The sequence below is a fragment of the Falco rusticolus genome, chromosome 12, assembly GCF_015220075.1.
Source record: "Falco rusticolus isolate bFalRus1 chromosome 12, bFalRus1.pri, whole genome shotgun sequence".
Taxonomy (NCBI): domain Eukaryota; kingdom Metazoa; phylum Chordata; class Aves; order Falconiformes; family Falconidae; genus Falco; species Falco rusticolus.
The window spans coordinates 15,812,706-15,832,384 of NC_051198.1; the positions used below are offsets into that span (position 1 = coordinate 15,812,706).

The 19,679-nt window shown below is 42.4% G+C and overlaps 1 protein-coding gene across 3 annotated transcripts; it reads right to left on the reverse strand.

Annotated features, from left to right (window-relative positions):
- Positions 1 to 698: 698 nt before the first annotated feature.
- Positions 699 to 19,550, reverse strand: SUPT7L (SPT7 like, STAGA complex subunit gamma). Of its 3 annotated transcripts, none has more exons than XM_037405464.1 (5): positions 19,373 to 19,550; positions 18,701 to 19,235; positions 11,485 to 11,809; positions 9,371 to 9,608; positions 699 to 5,889 (listed from the first exon to the last, which is right to left on the reverse strand). In XM_037405464.1, the coding sequence occupies exons 2-5, from the start codon at positions 19,111 to 19,113 to the stop codon at positions 5,627 to 5,629; spliced, it is 1,239 nt and encodes a 412-aa protein (XP_037261361.1). In that variant the 5' UTR covers positions 19,114 to 19,235; positions 19,373 to 19,550; the 3' UTR covers positions 699 to 5,626. The 3 variants fall into 3 exon arrangements, with proteins under 3 accessions (XP_037261361.1, XP_037261360.1, XP_037261362.1); XM_037405463.1 differs by having other exon boundaries at positions 18,701 to 19,346; positions 19,464 to 19,502; XM_037405465.1 differs by lacking the exon at positions 19,373 to 19,550 and adding an exon at positions 15,095 to 15,404 and having other exon boundaries at positions 18,701 to 18,776.
- Between the last annotated feature and the right edge of the window lie 129 nt (positions 19,551 to 19,679).

Here is a 19,679-nt window from a genome sequence, read left to right on the forward strand (position 1 = left end):
TATAGGCTGCGGAGGACGGCAGTCGCGTGGGCAGACTGCTCTCAGGCACGGGGCAATGTGAAGCACTGCGATTATTATTCTCTCTTTCCTGGCAAGCAACACAGGCCTATATCCTAATTCATGGCGTCCTATTTGCAATTGCTTAGCAGGGCTATCAAGCATCAAACATCCTCCCTCAGCGCTGCTATGACAGGCAGAGCAGAGGGGAAAATACGCTGTGCTTCATTCACCGCGGTCCGAAGCAGTCCCTGAGCAAAAAGCCGTATGTAGAACAAGTAGACCAGCACATGAAGAAGCCAAGGTTTGGAGCAGGGCTCCTAGGTGGTCTGGTGATATAAGTAGTAGAAGTATATGTAAGAGGCTGCTTCAGAAATAGCACTTGCTTATGCTAGATGAATACCAATACTAGCACTGTGGTACTAATATCACCTCTGGGGCTCACCAGAACTGGCACCTGTGAAAAATAAGACTTCCAGTTTCTGGAATAATACCTCTTGTCTCTCTAGTTGTGACGTTAACACCGGTATCATCTCAGTACTTTATCTAGGCCTGGGGAAAAAAAAAAAAAAAAAAAAAGTCTACTCCAGACCAACACCTCACATAAGGGCAGACAAAATTCCAAGACCAGCCTTTGGGTTCACAGCACCACTCTTAAAAAAAAAAAAAAAAAAAAAAAAAAAATCCACACAACACCTTTAGGATTTCTGAATGATTTTTTAAATTTTATTTTCTTAGAAATTATGAAGAAACTCTCTCCAGGAGAGCAAGGAAAAAAGCCAACCGTGAAATATTTCCAAGCAATTTTGTTCCATAAAAACACAAGCAAAGTTACCTATTTCATTCACATGCATGTACAAAAACGTTTTAAGTAAAACATCCTTCACACATAACACCTGCATTAGTCTCAGGATTGAGCGCATAATCAGATTGGCCTCAACTACTCAATCTTATTTTCGTGATTTCTTTTTAAATTGTAAATATCTATGCAGGAAACATCTCTTTTTCTGCACAGCATTATGCATATCCAAATTAGCATAGATGGTCTTGGAATTAAATCAGTAGGTAGCACGGTCTGACAGCTGTATACTGAAGTTGTTACACTGCCGTTTATACAGTGAACTCTGCTGGATACCAGACAAAACTCTTCAAAAGAAACAAAAAGGTATTGCTAGAGGGGAAAAGGAGTATGATACACAGTGCTCTCTCAACTACAGTTCTGTACAATCCCCATGCAAAACACTTCAAAAGCCAAGCAATTCACAGATCTTGCTCTCCAAATTGCTATCAAAGTTCTCACCAATTTCAGTCATGGCAAAATCAATCACTAAAGCCATCAATGCTACTGCATATGGACGTGGTCAATACTCACCATTCCGATTTGCCATCCACCCGCCTTTGGAAAGAGAAGGGAGATGATGAAAGAACCAACAAAACTGTGGACTAGTGAAGCAGGTGGGTCAGCAGAGTATTTTACTAGCAACCAGCAAAAAACGACAACTGCAAGAGCAGAGCTTCATTCCAACCCACTGCATAACCTCACCACGGCTTGAAATTTGGGGATTACATGGTCAATGGACTCCTCACTAGCAGCCCAAGGCTACATTAACACCTAGAAAAATCTTATCCGGTTCATCAAAAGAGCATATTGGCTGTATCTGACCTCATGAGCTAGATTTGAAATGTCACCATTTCGTGCATGAGGAACACCACTGTAAATCTAAGGACTATTAATGTTCAGAGGGGAAAGGCTCACCCAGAAGGTAAAGCTTCCACATGCATAAAAGAAAACGTCAAGCACACAAATGTCAGAAGCAACACTTAGCATAATCGGGAAACAGGAGGTACAGATTTCACTCTGTCATCATTTTTAAATGTACAAGTGATGCCAATGCATTTCTTACCTCTGCATATAAATGCATCCCATCTTTGGGAATCAATAACACTTCTCTCTTACACTGCAACAACACAGCTGAATCAAAGGAGGGTGAATTTCCACTGTATTAAATATACTTGAAGCACTCAGGCTTGACTTATTGCAGACTGCGTGTTACAGGGTGAAATAGGTGTGGAAAAGGGATGTGAAATAAAAAAACACAATTGTAAGACAAAATCTGCACGTGAGCAATATAAAGAAAGCATTTAAGATTGATACTTAGGAGGTTTAACCAAAGCCCTGGAGAACACTAGATTTTCTTTTCTAGCCCACTTGAAATCTTGCAAATAAGCAAGTGATGCTGGCAGCAGTCACTGTGTCTTCTACTTCCTGAAAATAGTACAAGGGACTTTGCATAGGTGCCCCAGCATCAACAATACTTTACTAAAACAGTTTGGCAAAATATCTGTGGGGAAAGGCCCAACGACAGGTGTTCTCACACAGTATCAAAGACACAGGGGCTAAACCAGCCTGAGCTTTAAGGCCCCAGCCTAGCACATTCTCTCAGAACACTGGATCTGCTGGTTTAGGCAAGAAGGGCAGTCTGCTTTTAGCCCTGTACTACCATTTGAACAGCAAGCTCTACTAAAGGTGTAAAAAAGAAAAAGCATCAGCCCAGCAGGATGAAGTCTCCTCTGATTCCCATACATGAAGGGCTAAAGTCAGGTCACTTAACTCAGATATTGATGGTGTGGATATCTTCAGCTGAGGTAGTCAAGGTGAACACACTATGGGCACACAAAGGAAAAAGAAACATTTCTAAAAATGCCACCCATCTGACCTGCTTTATGCTTCTACTTCAAGGCCAGATGAATGGTGACCCAAGAATGACTATTTATCTTCAGCTCCAAATGGGGCCCAGAGGAACAAATTGAGATGCAGACATCTAAAGCTGAGTAAGAAGATACCACCTCAAATGCCTTCCTTGTACCTGGGCAGCTGAACAGCACAGTTTTGCTGTACTTCTGCGTGATAAGCAGTCTTCCTTAAAACCAGTATCATATAGGTCTGTAACATTCAATCTAAGCATTCTCCAGCCAGCTACAGTCCTCCTGAACTGGAAGAAAAGCTCACAACTCTCACAAAACTCTCTGAATGATCACAATGCCTTTTTTGAATAGTAACTAAATCTCAAACACACTTATAAGAGGCAAATACCACTATTCTTTCTTCACACCTGAGAAAACAGGGACATTGCAGCTTGCCTAATGGTGACTCAGAGGGAATCAAAATAAAGATCTCCTGATACACTGGTATGCTCTTCTACTACTGACTAGGCTTCAAACTGCTAGAATTTACCTCCCAGGAGAAACCTTTAGAACTGTGATGGACAATTTTAACTCCAATATCCATAAAAGTCTGTGGTCACACATTCTTATTAGACATTGAGGAATTTTATGTTTGGCTTCCACTTTATAGAAATGGAAGAGAAATACAGATAGGAAAAAAGAATTAAAGCTAGGCCTGTTATACAGAAACAAAAATACTATGCCTGGAGCTCATTCTTTCTGAAGATAAACTTGCGATTTTAAGGACAAATGGGAGATTTGGTAAATCTCCCTCAAACATCCCAAGGGGTTACAGGTATAAAGCCAGTTTAAGTGGCTATTCATTCTTGATTCATGTTCATTCTAGCTTTTTTGAGAGAGATACTCACTGAATCAAGTTAAAGACTGAGTTGATCAACTGAGGATTGTGCAGAACAAAAAAAATGTCATCAGTCAGCTGAGCCATAAAAGCAAGCAGCAAAATAGATTCTGTTTCAGACTAAGTTGTCAAGATAACAACTTTGAATAGGAGACCCCAGCCAGCCTAAAGTTGCCGCACTCAATCCAGTAAGAGCAAAGGAAAAGTTTGCATTGCCAGGACTGGCTCACACCAATAGTAAAAGCTACTTTATTCTCTCCAGAAAACCGCATTAACTTCCCTGACAGTATGACTGAGAAACAAACTAGGGAAGAAGCTCTGCTGGACTAACAAGGAAGAACTGGTGGAGAATGTGAAGGTCTTGGCTGCAGCAGACATGGAACTGTGGTATTTAAAATCCTGAGAAATGTGTACAAGACCAAGTCCTGGACCTTTAGCACAACGTATTTTGGTTTATTCAAGGAATGACTTAGCAGCATCTTATGAGGCCTCCCAAAGGGGCCCAAGTGTGCTGCCTTATCTTCAAGGATAGCTTTCTCAAAGTAGAACAGTTCTTTCTGACAAGCAGAAATTAAAGCAGGCATTGACAGAAGGCCAGCAAAGATGACCAAGGACTTCCTGACTGAGTTTAAACACAGAGGTGGAAGCAAGGATGGGCTAGCCAGCAGGGATATAGAGACACAGCCCAAGCATGCCAGGACCGTTAGAAAAGCCAAAGCTCAGCTGGAGTTGAAACTGAAATGAAATGTGACAAAAGGCTTCTTTAAGTACATTGAAAGCAAAATAAAGGTTAAAGAAAACATGGGGTTACTGTTCAACAATGCAAGCAATGTGGCGACAAAGGAAGCTCTTCCTAGTTTGAGGCTGATGTACTCAACACTTTTTTTGCCTGTTTTCACTGACAAGGTCTGCCTTCAGGCCTGCTAGGTCCCTGGGTCTTCGAGCAGAGTGTGTGGGAATAAAGCATTACCTACAGTAGAGGAAGACAGAGTTAGCAAGAACTTAAGCTAACTGGGCATACGTCAGTCCACTGAACCAGACAGGACGCATCTGAAGCACTGAAGGAGCTGGTTCATGGCACTGTGAGGCTACTCTACAGCATCTTTGCTACATCACCATAAGTATCACTGACAGCTCCGCTTAAGTGATCTGACTTAAGATTGTCTTGTTGTCCACAACAGTCAGCAAGCATATAGCCAGCACGCTGAGGGAAATCATTATTTTTCTCTCTTCAGCATTTGTGAGACCGTATCTGGAGGACTGCATCCACTTTTGTGCTCTACCTTTCAAGAAGAGCACTGCAGCAATTTCAGTGGAAGGCCACAAAGCTGTTTAGGGGGCTGGAGCACAAGGCATAAAAGAGGCGGCTCAGGGAGCTTGCTTTCTTCACACTTAACAAGAGAAAGGGCTAAAGAGAGATTTCATTGTATACAACCACTTAATGGGCAGGTTAGAGAAGACGGTCAGACTCTTCTTGGAGATGAACAGTGAGAGAACAAGAGGCAATGAACACAGGTTGGAACATGGGAAATTCTGACTAGATGCAAAAATACATTTTTTCTTACTATGAGGGAACTATGGGAAAATGCTGACCAAAGAGGTTTGGCATCACCATCCTTGGAGATACTGAAAACTCAAATGGACAAGGCCCTGCGCAATCTGCTCTAATTGGCAGTGCTTCAAGCAGGGGGCTGGACTAGAAACATCAAGAGATCCCTTCAACCCAAATTATTCAATGATTCCATGACTGAGCAAATCTCTTCACAACCACTTTCCACTGGCAACGTCCTTATTAATCTGCCAAAGCAAGCCGTGCCACTATCAAATGCATAGGGTGATCTTCAGTCTTGTGAGTCAGGATTGAGTACAGAAGCCGGCAAAGAGGGGAGCTAAAGTGCACTACCCATCAAACCTTTCATAATAATTTTATGCAAGGTCCCTCATACACCAGGGCCAGCCCTGTTTATGAATCATAGCCATCACAGTACTCTCTTAGTTTCGAGCCTGTTACATACCATCAGGACTAAATAAAAATAGTGTCTCTTTTCACATCTTCTTCATCTTTTTCTTGCAGCGTTGGTTGAAGACAGGCGAGGATCCCATCAGACTGTCAGCAGAATGAGAACCATAGCTGCTCTCAGAGCCATTGGGGCTCTGTGGCATCCCAGCTTCACTCATGCCTGACATCGGTTCCTCAAAGACATCACTGCCTAGGACCCCATGGCCATGTACATTAGCCTCCTCATTTTCCTGGGGCTCCATTTTCACCTGTGCCAAGTTCCAGAGTGGGGAAGCATTCACTTCAGCCCCTAGAGAAAGGAAAAGCACACAGCAGTAATTGAGTAAAAAGGCAAATCATGAACAGATTGGAAAGGACAGCAGCACTGGTAAAGAAGGAGCAAAAGCAAAGCTACTGGTGAACTAGGCTGCGGGGAAAACAAAGCAAAACAACCCAAGCACTGTGAAACAATAAATTAAAAAATGTGTTGGCTTTTTTCCTTTTAAAAGCTCAGTAATTGCTGTTCTAAAAAATATGATGCTATCCTTTCACAGCAATCCTCCACACTGTTTTCTCCATGAGAAACAACTTAGAGAGACCACATCCCTCTTGAGGAGCATCTCAGCAGCAGTGAGTACACCAACAGCACGTGGACTAGACCCTGGATAAGCAGGACTTAGAGGCAGTCCAGAAGTCATTCATGATGATGAGGTCCTTGCAATGTCACCAATCTCCTTTAAGCTGTCACACACTGGACTTCTGCAGGGGAAGTGAAAGGGCAGAGGAGCAGGCAGATGAACAGTCTCAAACACTGCTTCCAGCATGGAAATTCAGGGACATCAAAGCTGCAGTCAGGCATGCGACTGCCAGCCTCCTTCCGCTCAACACCTGCAGGTCTCATCCCACCCTTCAGGAGAATGGAAATAAATTCTCCTGGCTCAACCTCACAGACACCCTGGTAGGAAACAGTTCCCACACTGCTGCCCTCCCCGCCCCCCCTTTAGTTTTTTAAAACTTTTGGACTAGTGTGCAACCTGAGCAGATTGAGGATTTTCCATATAATATTATGAAACTGCATTTTTTGATAAAAGCAACTGTTTTTCTTCCCAAGAGCAGTAATTATAAATTGCATTATTTCTGCTTATTTACAGTTTTAAGAGAGACAAAAATCCTATTAAAAATACACTAATTGGGCTCCTTGCTGAGATGGGCATAAACAGCCCAGAACTGAATAAAGGCTGAAGTCTTCTCATTTTTACATCTGGTCCCTTTTGTGTGGGGTTAAATTCACATGGAAAATAAAATAAAAGAAAACCTAGGAAAAGTTTTAGTAAGCTTTCCAAACCTTGTGTCTTATGGAGTTTGGCTACAGTTTGAAAACACAACCCAACCTCTTGTACTGAGCCAAACCTACTACCATTCCCTACTATCAACACACTATTAACAATAGACCCATTTTACTAGCAATTACACAGAGAACAAATCTTCCACCACGTGTTTATACTGAGAATTCTCCCTTATGAAGGAGTGAGGAACCTTTTCCAGAGCACTATAGTTCAAACCAGGGTTTAGGAGACCTTTGTTGCAACAGCCTACACTAGGACAGCAAGCCAAAATAAAAGTGCTTGCTGGTGTCCAGTTGCCTTAATGAAAAGTCTTTTTTATGTTAATTATAAGCAAATGTATTCCTCTTAACAACAATGGCATACATCATTAAAGTATCAGTTCCACAGAGTTGCAGCTCCAGTCTACACAATAATCAAAGACAACCACTAAACTTATGTCTTTCATCAATTGCTCTTCATTGCTCAGTCTTATTCCTTTCAGCTCTATCACCTGTCATTGAGACTGTCACTAATGACTAAAAGTACTTAAGCATCTTCAAAGCACTTTCACTTCAAAGTACTTTACAAATGAGCTAATCCTCATGTTATCCTGCTGGGTGGAGTAACAAGGGCTCCGATTTTGCCTCCATTTCCCCAGCTGCAATGAAATTAAGCAGCTAGCCCACAACCGCAATGTCAGACATATGCAGAAACACAAGCAGAACACAAAAGGCTGTAACTAGTTTTGTCCACAGACACTGAAGTCTTACTGCCCTCTCTGTGGGCCTCACACTTGTATTTTCAAGATGGTGGTGACCTAATTGCAGCAACTTTTCCTCACTCCCTATGACATTACACTATCTAGCCTGCCCAGCTCTAGACTGGGGCTTCTCACACTTAAGAGATTTCCAAAGGCCCTTGTGAAGTGAAGAGAGATTTTCAGGGAGGAACACAGCACTTGTGTTCTTAATTAGAATACATCAATTTGGTATCAGAGAGGCAAGAGGCGTTTAATATACAGCTAGCGTGCTAACCTCTGGGTCTCAAGTGGTACATGCTAATACAAAGCTTTCCAGATGAATCGCTTGCAACCCCAGACGGGCCAGAGGAGCCTGTTGCTCCCTCTCCCACAAAAATGTGAGCACTTCACATTTCAGAAGTACTGTGGAAAGCAATATGAGCTTCCAGAAAAAGATCAGATGCATTTGTGCTATTTTAAAACTCAACAGAATGTGCTATTTAAAAAAAACAAAACTAATGGACTCACAGGTACACTCTTAACTTCACTATATAAGCTACTTAGTTTGGGGTTAATAGAAGGACAGGTTTCACTGTTTTTTAACCAGATTTTTAGGTGAAACAGTTTTTATTGCAGGGATTTCCAGACTTCAGAAGGCTCTATACAAAAATCAAAATTGGCTTTCTTTGAGAGAAGAACATCATCTTCGTTTTCCAGAAAATTTAGCACTACTGAACAGTGCACAGACTAAAACTTGTACACAGATATAGAAAAGTCACAGCAGTAGCAGATTCTCCCACATTGGCCACCAGTGTGTTTCAAATGCCAACATCATGGGATGAAACTGACGAAAAGAGTACAGTCTCCATAACACTGCTACTTCATTCACCCTTTCACTTTCTACAACCTCAGCTAATGACAGCAGGCTTTGGGGTAGACCTGCTGGAACAGGAGAGACTCACGCACCCCTTTCACCCAAGTCCCTGATACGCTTTCATAAAACAGTGACTATCACTACCACGGTGACTTCTGAGTATGGAGGACTGCACCAAATACCACTAGTATTTCCATAACTCATTCAGTGCCTAAACTATACAGGGTCATGAATTTACTCAAGTCACAAGGAATATGGCCTTCAACTTTTCAGTAACATGAATCTCTGGGCAAGAATCCAAAACTACCCGGGGCGGGCGGGGGAAGGAAAAAAGTAGCCAGTACTCTCCTTACCAGAAATATAGATAAAATTCCAGTCTCTTTTAAACTAAAATATATACATATATATAAACCCTAAAGTTACATTTGTCTTTGTTACAATAAACTGGAAAAAAAAACCTCCTGGTAGTCACATCTGCAGGAAATACCCTAGTTCAAAAAACAACAATGAAGCCCTTGGGCCAGCACTGGAGAAAAACAATACCTCACACCAATAACAAAGCCAAGAACTTTAACTATCCCCTAAAAAGAAACATCATATAAAGCATTTTGTGTTCTACAGGGTCAGCAAATGCAGTAAATATTTAACAAATCCCAGTAATTGATATCTTTGATTCTTTGGGTTTGTATTTAGAAAGCAGGCAAGGGTTTCACTCCCATTCAAATCTTTTTACTAAAACCTAAAAAAGTCTTCTCCCTCTCCTGCCTCACAATGGGATCTGCTATTAAAAATGTAAACAAGATCACATGGAACTGCTGATGGACTGTTTCCAGGAAGAGCAAGAAAACCCTACCTGAAGTCTGTGGAGAAGCTTCTACTTCCAAGTTTGCAGAGAAGCGCTCACTTTGAGCTCCAAGGACTCCAACGGGCAAAGACTGGTCACCAGAAGCCAGATCTCCTTCCAGCTCCTCACTTATGGGGAAAGTGATATCACTAACAGGTTCCTCCTTAATCTTCACAGGCTTTGTGTCTTCTGCTGCCTTTTCAGGGTTGACAATCTTCTCATATTCTTCAGAGAGCTGCTTGCTAACCTGTCAAAGATCAGTGAGGGTGAAAAAGAGGCCAGAAAGATCAGAATGACTTCAGAGAGCCTGATGGCAATTACATCGCAGTGCACTCTGTTCCCACAGTATTACTAACATCTGACCTGAACAAACAAGTAAACAGGTTACCAGCTACACAGTAAAGATTTTTTTTCCCCTTTAAGAACACCTTCTGTCCTGTAATAAGGGACTTTAATATGAGGCTTAATCCATTAACTGCTTGATAAATATGAGCACCTTTATTTCAGAGACAGAGATGATGAGGCACAGAAATTTAAACAGAGCACAAAACAAAAGCAAAGTGTCTCAGTTTCTTTGTTCTACCTATAAGGCTGTCCCCCATCCACCAGTAATAAATTCACCCCAGCATTAAAAACAAGCAGCTCAGATATTCACCAGCTCTGTAGTCACCACTGTGCAAAGCCTGGGCATCTTCTGTCAGATTCACAGCAAAAAAAACAGAAGCTTTCTCCAGTCAGAGAAGTGAAACAAACACAGGAATGAGATTTAGAACTACCCTGTACTTCTAGAAACTTAAGAACGGTAAGCAATTAAATTAAAAATTTCAGATTTCATGTGCTTCTAACAAATGCTAGTTTATACCATTGAATCCCAACAGTCAGCGAACTGTGCTCAGGAAAAGCCCAAGGCTTTAACAGCAGAAGTAAGAAAAAGAATAGCAAAGCCTATACCTCCTTTCTAGATAAGACTTCCAAATACAGAGGCTACTGTGGACCTCAGCCCTCCATAAAGAAAAGAACAAATGAAACAATGACCAGCTGCAGAATGAGAGTGAACTGCATCAGCAGAACGATGCAGAAAACCCAAATTCCAAAAGGACACAACATCTGAAAAAAAAAAAAAAACCACTTGGAAAAAAATTGAACAGAACCATTTTTTTGAACAAAAATGGTTTTAATGAAGACAGATCTCAGTGATGATATTTTAATGCACAAACATCAGAGTCTATCACAATTTATATATTACATGCACTTATAAGTGTGTCTGATTTATACTGCCTCTGTAAGCCACAAGGTGCTAACTCTGGGAAAAGAAGGAGCACAAGGTAGCTGCTCCAAGATGAGTCAACTAGCACTCAGATAATGTGACAAACAGGAAGGGATGGCAGGTTTTGCCTTTGGTCACAGGCTACCTATTTGATTCAAGTCTTCTTTCTTGATGAGTAGGAGTAAAATTCCCACTTCAAATCTTTGCATTCACAACAGGCAGTCTTACATCATCCAAACAAAATGCCTATCCGTAATTTCACAGAATGCACAGACCAAGAGAAACCACAGCCTTATTCTTACAACCTGCGTTTACATGATGCCTCTAATTCCAAGGAATTTAACAATTCCTCTTCTCTCCACAGAAGCACAGTGCCCTCTAGAGCGGGAGTGCCACCTGCGTGACAATCCACATCAGTACAATACTACCCCACACTCCTAAAGCTTAAGCAAGTCACCCCTTGCTTAAGCAAACACAAGCCACTGTACAGCCTAGTAATTTTTGTTTGCTTCTTTGGTAAGCATCCAAATATCCTATTAAAGCAGAAAATTCAGTTAGTCAGTCAGTACCCATTTAACCTCTACTTGATACTTTTGTCTGGGCCACTCTAGATCCGAGTGACCTCTTAAACCCAGACAAACCACCAGCAGAGCGTTCTTAGCCTCAGCAGGGACACAAATAAGGGGCTCTGTCTTCCAGTCAAAAAAATCTTCTTTCCCTTGATGACTCCCATCCACATCCAAGAGGTTTTCTAATCGGATTTTACCCAAGTAAGACCCAGGACTTGAGATGGGAATAAGCAACTGTACTGGGAGTACATTTCTTGGCGCTGTCAGGTCCCTACTGCTCTTCTCACCTGAAGCATGTAGCTGTGATAATCCTTAATGCGGTGCTGCCAGAACTTCTGCAGCGAGAGCACACTGCCAATGCCCACTTCATGGAAGACCTGCTCCATGACATCAGGGAAAGGGGTGTGCCCAAGTCGAGCTTCTCGATCCACAGCAAAGCGCAGCAGTTTGGTGAACTTCAAGCAGTACTCGTGGGCAATGTCTGTCAGGGTCTCCAGAACACTCTCGTTGGCACACTCAAAGCCTGTGTGAGCCAGGATAGTGGCCATTGACTGGTAGAGAAGCTGCCGGCAGGAGGACCAACTCAGCTCAGTCACTGGCTCCCCTTTTCCTCTAAAAACCAGAAAAGAGAGAAATAGCATACCTCCAAAAACTTAAAGGAACGTATCAGCTGAAGAGATACCATCAATAATAAGGTGATTGCACAAAGGGAAAGTAGATTGATTGGGTTCTCCGCTGCTTCTCCATTGCATATGAACACTACCCAGTAAGGGTTTATCTGCTTTCCCTTCTTCCCCTCCCTCCAAATCTGCACTGCCAATTCTCATTTTCCCTTCTAATGCCACAAGATTCCTTGGGTGATTCATGAATGTGGGATGCAAATCTTCTGAACCCTGAAGCAACTCCCTTCCCACCCAAGAGCTTTTCTCCTGGAGACGTGAATTAAATGGGTCCTTGACACAAACAAAAAAAGGCATTTTAAATACATGAATGCAAATCATCTCCCCTCTCAGTTAATTACATTTCTCTTCCTTATTATCTCTGATGTCACAGGCCTAATAGTCAGATACAAAGGCTTCTGGGATAGACAAGATCTGAATTTACAATGCAAAAGACACACATAAAAAGCAAGAAAAGGGATACACACACATTTCATAAAGGTACACCATAGCCAAATAGACGCAGATTTCCCTGCCCTCATTTCCAGTAGCCACTAAGCATGACACCGAAAGAAGTATCCCCGTATGCAACCTAAGAAGGGAACACCAGGCTCTGGGAAGAGGCCTGGAGACATTCTGCTGCAGAGCAGCATTCCCTGGCCTTGGGTTTGAGACCTCTCTTCTCAGTGTTGCTAAGCAGGAAGGAGTGACCACGCAGGACGGAGCAGATGGAAAACAACTTACATAAGCACTTCAAACATCCTTCCTTTACCGTCAGGTAACCAAATTTTTCATCAAGATGAGTTAACAACTAGAAATTCCACATAAGAAAAAGAGAAGATGAGATAAGGCAAGGCCTCTGAAAGGTAAACATATTTCTACCAGATTTCTCAAGTTGCAATTAAATGCATACAATGTATTTGCCCATATCAGTAACACAGTCCTCAAATGCCGATGTCAAAAAATCAAGTTTCCCTTCTGCTAAGTATGGTATTTATATACTGTTTTACGCTCCATTCAGCACCAATGGCAGAATTAAGCTAACAATTTCACCCTTCATTTGTTTCTGATCAATTTCTCCCAACATCTTCCGCAGCCCATCCCGAGGTTTGCCTTGCTCTCACCCTGCATTACTTGCATATCATCACACACTCTTTCCAGTAACAAGACCTGATTAAACAGTACACAGACATCATTGATGCCTTGATAAAATTCTCACTATGTCTCTCTGAGTGTATTAGGATCCTTCAGTCTCACTGAGCCGCCGGGTCACAGAGCCTCAGCTCTCCCTGATCCTCAGAACCCACCCATAGAAAATCACTGAAAAATAGCAGTAAAAAGATAACATTTCAGGGGAGTGAAAATGGAAGGTTAAACTTAGACCTATCAGGACCAAAATAATTATTTTCAAGAACACCAGTTCAGCACTTTCTGATTATTCAAATAAAGGGGGGGGGGGGGGGGGGGGGGGGGAAATCACACTGTATTAAGAGCTGCAGATGATTATATTTCTAAGTGGATATTAAGAACAGCATGTGGATCTCAGGTCATGGATTCATCCCAGTTATTAATTGCTGGAAAATTACTCACATCCCAATTCCTACTCAATTATGTAACTACTTCGTAAAGACAACAGCAGGCGCTCTGACAAGATGAATTAAAAGATCATCAGTTCCCTTATAAACCAAGTGTCACCCATACTGTTTTTCCATCTCCCTCACTCCCCCTTCCACCTGCCAGCGACAGATTTCTGAAGGTCACAAACAGCCATATGTCTCATACAATACTCGGACCAGGAGGTTAAAACAGAAAAAAAACCCAACAACCATTAAACAAAACCTACCATAAAACCACCACCAAAATGTATGGCTATAAAAAACAATCTCTTCCTTTTTAGCACATTATAAAGGATGTACCTAGATGTCCAGTAGCCATCAGTTGAGAGCATCCTATGCTGCCAAACCCACCGAACACCAGACTACTATTAATAGAGACAAATAAAAAGAGCTGTTATTGATGCTCTGCCATTCACCCAAAACACTATGGGCAAACTGAAACTAGACACAGATTTTGGCAAGCCTTAGCAGGATACTCAGCCACTTGTAAAGTAGAACACAACAACCATTTAGCAATGCATATCACTGCTCAGAAGCAGCAGAGAATGTTCTATCTCTTCTAAGCTCCTAGAGGAAAAGAAACTAATTGCCAGCATTAAAATGCAGCTAGGTCACTGTGCCGAAAGGGATATAATCAACTTGAAATCTAATCAATTAAAGACAGAGAGAAAAGAACTTCCAGGTACTGTACTCAAAGCCAAATCCCCACCTCTTGTTGTTGGTAAGGTCAATCAATTTTATTCTGTTTTTCTTATGTTTTCTTCTCTTGTTTTCCTGTTTCCCACAGTAAACAGCAGAGGAAGACGATTAAAATCCTGATTAGACAGCAAAAACTGAAATATTGTTGTAGATGTTAATGGAAACCAACACATGAGAAAAATGCTCTTTTTTTTCTTCTTCTTTAACTTTCAGGTACTGTCTGGTAAGAATGCGCATAAGCAAAAACAGCCATATAGACAAATTTAAGTTCAGAGCAGCCATGTTCTGCTAATGCCAAGCCTTCCCAAAAGCAAACTTGATCATAGCTAAAGAGCCTTGGTCTTAGACCTCATCCAGATACACAACACCTACAAAAGCACCCTTACAGATACTATTACGCAGAATGCCACCCTCTGCAGCACAAGCCAAACCTACTTCACGTATTACCAGGGTCATATAGCTGCAAGTAAACAAGAGCGCTTCAATCCCTGAAGTTCTGTCACCAGCGACTAAGATGACTGGCAATTAGGCCTGTGACTTGGAGGTGACCATCTCTACAGAATATATAGCGTGAAATTTCTCACAAATACTGGCCAACTTGTCACTCTTCGATTTTCTATTTCCAATAGAGCTCTGAATCTTTACCTATGGGTCACCAACACTAGATGATGCTCCAGACAGAAATCTACCTGCCAAGCCATGAATTCATCAGACCCAAAGCCCAGCCTTTTCCCACCACTACCAGCAAACCTGCAACACACAGAACTTCACAACAGAACACATGAAAAAAACTGTCCATTTATAGCAACCAGACTTATTTTCAGAATTAGTAAGGTTTCAGAACTCACAAAAGGCACGTTTTTTTGTGTCAGTCAGTTAAAATGACAACAAGTCATTCCCCAAAGGCACCACAATCCATTCACCTAAGCTCCTCTCCTCTAAGGCTCTTCTTCTCAGAGGGCAGGAGATCTTGTGGTTCATTTCCCATACAACTGTCTTCAGGAGAAAGTGTTTGGACTAAGTTAGTACAAGGATCGACAGTTGAGGTTCACTCAGCTGCAGTAACGGATTGAAGTGTTCTGCTCCTTCCTAGGTGAGCATAAGCTAGCAGCAGATGGAGGGAGGGATTGTTTTTCCTATGAACACATCAATTTTATGAAACATTACATTGTGGAGTTGAATTTCTACCAAATGAGGTGCAACAAGGTCGCTTCAGAGCCATTTTCCTCCAAACTGTAAAATAAAGAAGAACATTAGAAAAATAAGGTTATACTAGTCAGAGAGTGCATCAAAGAACACAGCACACTAACTCAAAGCAGAAAGTTGTTTCCTTCTGGAAAATGGCCTCTTTCCACCTCACCCAGAGTAAGCCTCTAGTGAAATCTCTTTGCTATGTACAGAAGGCTGCACAGACATAAAACGAAACTGCTTCAAGAGATAATGGCAAAAAAAAAATGGAGTCTCAGTGGCACAACCCAGAAGACCAGACAGTTTTGGGGCTAAGCCAGAGTCCTTAGTCCAGCAGGGGAAGTATGTTCTGCTTGCTCTAATTACCACTGCTCCAAAACCTCCACAATATTAAACCTGCTACCCCACCGACACATGCACTCCCCTACTTCCCACTTAACTTCAAGCCTTTCTGCCATGAACTGTCTTTCCATTGCAAGCTCCCAGTTTTGTTCACAGATTATCTTTCAATGCAAAACACGCATCCAACATAGTCAGGAACACAAATGAGAGAATGGCAGAGATATCTGTTAAGAAACCAACCACGCACACACAAGAAAAAGCATCTGAAGAGGCACGTGATGAGTAGGTTAGGTTTCTTTTGAAGACGGATCCATGCTAATCAGAGGAAGTTGAACAGAGAAGAAGGAAAAGCAAGCAGGCATATTATGGTAAGACCTTCCTGTTCGAATGGTGGTTTCAAATCTACAGTTCCTTGCTCATCATTCTTCACTGACTACAAGTTAAGCTTACCTTTTGTTTCTGTACCAACCAAAATCAAATGTTAATCTGTTATTGTGTATTCCAAGAACTGTAACATTAACACTTGCAAATCACCAGGACCAGATGGTAATTCATCCAGGAATACTAAAGGAATTCAAGGATAAAATAGCTGAATAGCTGTGGTGAGTCACCTCTTGCTTTATACTGCCTTGGCCCATGAGGACCAAGAAAACATTTTCTTTTAATAGCTTCAGAAGAGATGTGAAGAACTGCAGGCTGGGAAGCCTGATATATTCTGGTGCATCAGGGAAATCCAAAGGAATTATATGAACAGAATTAGATGACACATGGGTAAATACGTTATACTCATAAAGAGTCCAGACAACTCCTGTAAATGGAAAACCTGCTTCATAAATATACTGGAGTCCTGCAAATCCACCAAGCAAGTATGTAAAGGATCTCCACTGTGAAGTACAGGTCTTCCCTCAGGGATCTGTGCCAGAATCAAGTTTTTTTCAACCTATTTATAAACAAACTGGGAAAACAAAGTAAAGGAATAGCATAGTGATTAAAACTAATGGTGGTACAGATGTTGAGGGGATGAAAACAACTGGAAAATAGCAGTAAATTAGTTTCTGCCACTTCCTCATCTCAAAAAGGATGAGGAGGTAGGGGTTTCAGGTGTGAGGCAGGGTGGAAGGGAGGAAAACAAAAATGAATCCAGGTGATAACAAAACAAAAAGACAAGAGTGTGGGGTCAAAGGATGAAATGAATAAATAAGGAAACAAAAGAGGACATGTCTACATTAAAGAAACCTGTGGCCTGATTCAGGCTGGCTGCTCTTATCTTCCTTTCTTCCTATGTCTAAAAATACCTATCACTGCTTCTTAGACCCAGGTTACTGCAAAAAAAAAATGGAATTAAAATATGGATTTAGTCAAATACTCTGACAACGGCAGAATAAAATTAAGCGCTACCATGTTTTATCAAGGGGGAAAATGGTCTTTCTTTAATTTTTTTCTACACACTAAGAGCAAACATCAGCAAATCATATAACTTTATTTTTGCTACTAAACAGCACCTGCTGTTCTTAACTCATGTAAGCGTCTTAAAATAGTTAAGAACAAACACACAACAACAAACTCAAAGCTTTCCTCCTGGAATGTATTTGGTTTAGCAAGCACACAATTAAATTCTAGTCTACACTGCAGCTCATTATAAATCCACTCTGTCAGCCATAAAACATTTCATTTCAAAATTATCTATCCAGTTTTTACAATCTAGTCCTTAAACTCCCCCATGTGGTTGACCGCTAAATAACATTTCTTTACGCGGACCCCAGAAACTCGAAGGGACAACAAAAACAGGAAGCAGCGCCCAACACACGGACAGAACCACAGAAAACTGAACCTAAAGCTGAAGCCACCGGGGAGGACAGAGCAGAACACTGGTCAGTTCTACAAACCACAGGGCCAGAAAGAGCAGGAGTCACAGGGCTCAGACTTTATTCTCACAGGACTGTATTTTCCTTCACCTCTAGCGAATTTTTTCTCCGAAGAAGGATGATGGTGCTCCTCCACAAACAGCTTTAAAAAAATCACTCTACTGTTCAGAAAGACTACATTACCAAAAGCAACATCTTTCGATAAAAAGCATTTTATAAAATCTCAGGCCATTAAAGATCTCAGTGGCATTTAACTGATAAATTCTTCCACTGATGCACATTTTCCCCGTTTTAAAAACTAACATATATGATCCTCTCCCATGTCATGTTCATTGGTGCACAGTCCTTAATCTAAGAACAGAAAGTTAAAGCAGGGAGGATTAATCCCTGAACTTAAACACATATAACCTATATCGCGAGATCCGTAAGAAATGCAACACCTTTTGAATTTAGTGCTTGTCAGAGGTGTTGACAGGGAGATGGTGGCAATACTATTTAATCAAAGATTTGAGGCAGAAGCAATGCAGCTTTCCTTTACGTTTTCTTCAGCCCTTGGCTGGTGGAGCCAGTATCAGAGACAAGAATTCCCTTTACCCATACTCATCACCATCTCCACCAGAGTAACAGCAACAAACAGGGTGAAATGTGATAGCTACTATGTCACAGGACCTTGGCAACTGAAATCTTACCAATGTTACCAAATCATCTTTTCAGAACCTACAACTAAACAGCCAAAATTCAGCCATGAGTATTCTGAATTTTCAGTTACAACAAGGCAAGTTTACTTGTAAGTGACCTAAGTAGAAGAGACTTCACATCCTGCAACTAAACTTGTCAAAATACCACTGAAGATAGCAAATCCATTCACAAATTTCCAGCACAGCACTAACAAGACAGAAATCAGCACTACACATCCACATTTTATAGTCAGGAAACAAAAGCACGCTTATTTTAAACAATGTGCATGTTATTGACACAGGAGAAACCTAAATCTCTCCTTTTTGAAGCCTGCTTTACACTTTACATACAAATGTTTGACCCTTCAGCCTATGGGAATCAACGTAACTTCATATGTATTTTAAAACACTCAACTTTCCTTCAGCTAAGAACTAACTCAAAGAAATACCAACACACCTGTAGAAATCACTCTCCGGGTCACTGTGCCTCAGCTGAAATGGCATTTTGGGGGTTTTGCTATCCAGAGGAAGCAGGTCATCGGGGAGAGGTGGAGAGGCCGGACAAGATGGCAGAGGTTCATTGTCTTCAGTTTTTATGCCCTCTGCTTGCTGCTGGTTTTGAGCCTGAGCCATGGCGATCAGGCTGCGCAGCCGCCTGTTGTGCTGGATGAGCTGAATGGTGTGAATTGTGAGGCTGCAGGGCTCCGAGGGGATGTCCAACATGGTGGTCGGCCGGGGTTTGTTTGCAGATGGCTGATGCAATGGAGGATCTTGGACTTCCACAGTACGAAACTCACGTTGAAGCAGGTCAAAGGAGCTGCGGTTGGCCTGGTTAGATGAAACTGGAATCTCACCCCAGTATCGCAGCATTTTTACACAGGTCACGTATGGTCCTCAGAGCCCGGAAGGCTTCCCGATACTGTAGTACAAAGGAGCCCTGTGGCAGGGAAGAGCGCTAGGTTCTAGGCAGCAGCAGGAGCTGGGGTAACGCTCTGAAAAAAAGTGAGCTACCACTGTCAAGAGAACTGTCACTCAGAGCCTCACTCAGCAGCACAGTTCCCACGATGGCAACGCTGGCATTTAAGAGAACATTGCTGCCTCTCCTAGGGGTGGGGAGAAAGAAACGCACCCGTGAGGCGGTAATTGTTGCTGTTTGCAACAGGGGCTGGTGCGGGCCCACCTGGGCCAGGCACTGCGCAGGTCCCGCGGCGCGCAATGACCTGCCCGGAGAAACTCTGGGGGCCGCGCTCGGCCCGGCCCGGCCCGGCCACCGTCCCCACAAGGCCCCGCCGCCCTCCCTGGGCCCAGCTCCGGGCCCGCGGCTGCCCTGCACCCCGGCCCGCACCCCGCCCGGCGCCAGGCCCAGCCGGCGCGCAGCCCCCCGCGCCGTCCCACAGCACCCCCGCCGCGCCGCCGCACTTCCGGCTGCGCGCCGG